The sequence below is a fragment of the Ctenocephalides felis genome, unplaced genomic scaffold (assembly GCF_003426905.1).
Source record: "Ctenocephalides felis isolate EL2017-DRISC unplaced genomic scaffold, ASM342690v1 CF-g0.4_SCAFFOLD_00845, whole genome shotgun sequence".
NCBI classification, from domain to species: Eukaryota; Metazoa; Arthropoda; class Insecta; order Siphonaptera; family Pulicidae; genus Ctenocephalides; species Ctenocephalides felis.
The window spans coordinates 54,367,985-54,371,970 of NW_020536999.1; the positions used below are offsets into that span (position 1 = coordinate 54,367,985).

At 30.9% G+C, this 3,986-nt stretch overlaps 1 protein-coding gene across 1 annotated transcript in view; it reads left to right on the forward strand.

Annotated features, from left to right (window-relative positions):
• Positions 1 to 2,410, forward strand: part of LOC113385757 (myosin-IA-like) — a 47,461-nt gene extending 45,051 nt beyond the window's left edge. Inside the window, 1 exon segment of the mRNA XM_026623598.1 lies at positions 2,302 to 2,410. Within this exon segment, the coding sequence (XP_026479383.1) occupies positions 2,302 to 2,410 (109 nt within the window).
• Positions 2,411 to 3,986: the final 1,576 nt, after the last annotated feature.

Consider the following 3,986-nt stretch of genomic DNA (forward strand, 5'->3'; position numbering starts at 1 on the left):
GTGTCAGATCGGACACGGTTTTTGTTTTCTCCCGAGTCGAATTTGCCTAAAATGTATAATTCTTGAAACCTTTCTTTTCTATTTAATAAGAAAATACCAATAACGTTTTATTAACGATTAGTATGACAACACATAGTGTCGTGGATATTAATCATATATAAAATAAACGAAATATAAATATATTTTATGGAATTTATTATTACTACAATTTGCACAATATTGGTATTAATATGGAGGACTACCACACCTCCATATTTTGGTGACCCCGAGAGTGAACTGGTAACACACAGAAAAGAAGGTAAGAAGATCAAGACATATTTTGAAGTAGCACAAAAAAAAAAAAAATAAATTGAAGTCTCAAGAATTACTAAGAAAAGAATTTTTAAAAATATAAATAATTATTATAAATGGCTCACAACCGCCATAACTAGAAGAACATTCTAATCCTACAACTGAGACTCCGACCACGCACTTCAAGATCAACAATAACACGTGCTCAATAAATCACTTATTATCATGGTAAATAAGTCGATAATACGCACCATGCAACAGACAGGAGCAAACAATTTGGCAACCGCCCCACATACACTCAACCGCTAACTCACCAGCGAAGGGCCACATACACTCAACCGCTAACTCACCAGCGAAGGGCCACATACAATCAACCGCTAACTCACCAGCGAAGGCCACATACAATCACGCTAACTCACCAGCGAAGGGCCACATACAATCAACCGCTAACTCACCAGCGAAGTGTCAAATATACTCAGCCGCTAACTCACCCAGCGAAGGCCACATCTACTCAACCGCTAACTCACCAGCGAAGGGCCACGTAAGCAATCAACAAACTCAACAAGCCACACGGCAATTTATCACACAATCTCAACCAAAGAAAATTTACAAGGAAGTTCAGAATGGCAGTCAGAGATGCGAACAATCTTTTTCATTAGGGCGAGTGATGTAGCGGGTTGCCAACAACCCATCGCGGCTTGTCAACACGCATCACATGTTACTGGACAGATTGGCCTTATATTGACAGCACAGAAAAAACAAAAATAAATTCAAGTGTCAGATCGGACACGGTTTTGTTTCTTCCCTTCAGTCGAATTTGCCTAAATGTATAATTCTTGAAACCTTTCTTTTCTATTATAAATAAGAAATACCAATAACGTTTTATTAACGATTAGTATGACAACACATAGTGTCGTGGATATTAATCATATATAAAATAAACGAAATATAAATAATATTTTATGGAATTTATTATTACTACAATTTGCACAATATTGGTATTAATATGGAGGACTACCACACCTCCATATATATATATATATATATATATATATGAGTAAGTTCTTCAAGGGCATACATCAAATAAAAGGCAAAGATTTAGAAGTTAATCTTTAATTTTTCCAAACGTTTCGACATAGTATTTTATGTCATCATCAGTGGATATAAATATGGTCTTACAATCAGTAGCTAGCGCAAGGAACATAATTTTGCACTATCATATACATTAACTTGTCTTTTTATATTATTTTGTTGAACAGAGTATAGCAAAATATTTGTGAAATATATAATATATTTTGCACAGAGAACGTAGTTTATGTGACAGAGCCCGAGGCTGTAGTCGACTACAGCCTCGGGCTCTGTCACATAAACTACGTTCTCTGTGCAAAATATTATATATTCACAAATATTTTGCTATACTCTGTTCAACAAAATAATATAAAAAAGACAAGTTAATGTATATATGATAGTGCAAAATTATGTTCCTTGCGCTAGCTACTGATGTAAGACCATATTTATCCACTGATGATGACATAAATACTATGTCGAAACTTTGGAAAAATTAAAGATTAACTTCTAAATCTTTGCCTTTTATTGATGTATGCCCTTGAAGAACTTACTCATATTTCTCAACATCAAAATAACTACTTTAACATATATATATATATACAATACATGTATACATATTTCCATATATATGTATATATTCTCTGATTACTTTTTAGTAAAGCAAACACAGACTTCATTTTTGGGCGTGTTGAAAGCCTATCCTATATCTAAATACACATTAATTTGGTAACATTAAATAATTTTTATAACGAGTTAACGTAGCCTAAGTAAACTTAGAAATTTAACTAACAATTATGTTATTATTTTCCAATTAAGTGGCTTGTGTACGTTACTAATTTTTGATACATATATTTAATATAAAAACTCCTATACCCGTAACGAAGTGTGATATAAGCCTTTATTAACAAGGATATATTATTTAAAATTTCTTTTTGTTAACAGAGATGATTCAAAAGGTAGGAAAGGTGTTAAAAAGAGATTAATTCAAGAGAATAAATATAGTAAACCTTCTGCTTTAGCTGATATTAACGAAGACTGGACACATGTGTAAATTAAATTCCATCTCTACCTGGAGCCATTTATATTTATACCATTTATATTTTGTTATATTAACTATAAATCACAGAAAGTTACAAGATAATTACTAGCAAAAATTAATAATTAATTGATTGACATTTTTTTTCTTAATTATATGATCTCCAAGAGCTTAAAACTGATGTAACTAAGAAGAAATTTAGGGCTTACAACATATACGTATATCAAATCTGAGTAAAATTCAAAATGTGTATGTAAATATTGGCAATTTTGAATAAACTAGTGGGTATGGCATCGTGCCTTTAGGCAAATTGCTGGAACTTCCGTATTGGACGAAATGTTCAAGAATATTATATGTTTTTATTTAATATTTCTATGCACTCTTTGCTCCATATCTCTGTACCGCTAGATCTTCCTTTGCCAAAAACTAATCAGCATATCTCCCTATCAATAGGAATCAAATGTTTTTTGCGTCAGAAAACATGGACGAAAAAATGTGGGCATACAAAACACACACCACACACATCAATTTTTTCTGAGGTATTTCTGGTAAATATAAGTAATTTACATTCAATTACAATATTATTATTAGCAGTAATTAAATGCAACCTAATATGCACTTTCGCCTCGGCAATGGACCCAATGCCATTGATTTGACTGGAATCCGCGGATTCAATGCAACTTGCAATTATATTATATATCTCGTATATATTACCCATCGCTGATTCATCTGAATATTTATAGTATCACATAATACATCGATAGAATGATTCATTGGGCCGTCAAATTAATAGCTTCAAGGAAACTAACTTTTATTCATAGAGTTTGTTATACAGTTGCTTTTATTGATTATTTGTATAAGTCCATTCATAAGAAAGCAAGTGATTTTTTATGTCGAAGTCATAATAAAGTGATTTTGATTTGTATGCACCGTGCACATGGGAAAGGTGCTGATAGCCGCATCAGAGATGTAGAGAAATTAATGGCCAAAAATATTTCATATAGATATTAAAATTATTATAATATAATATACATTTTTTGTCTAAATTTTGATGTAATCAAATTTCTAATATTATCAAACAGTCAAAATATATACTATATATAATTTAAAAAATAGCCTCCCAACAAACATTGTTTATACTATTTCAGTAAACCTTTCGAATATTATTAAGGAAATTTTAATTTATCATTCTATACTAATGAACAAGAAATTCTTGAAATGACTAGATTCAAGACTTTCTAGATTCTAGACTTCCCGTATCAAAAATTATTTTTTTTAAAAAGATTAACATTTTGGAAAAAAAAAATTACTATGAAAAAATTAGATTTTTAAGAAACTATAAACTTTTGACAAAAACTTACTTTTTTTTGAAGAAAAATTTGTTTTGAAATATTTTGGAAATTCTAAACTTTTTTTCAAAGCAATCGTACTGTTTTAACTGCATAGAGACGAAATATCGAAGCGCATAAGCGCCGCGTCGCCGTCTAACGTATAAACACTGGTACGGAACCCATAGGAATATAAACAAAATTTATACTTATTGTTAAAATCTTTATAAAATGTCTGATAATTTGATGTGCATCTGTCTAAT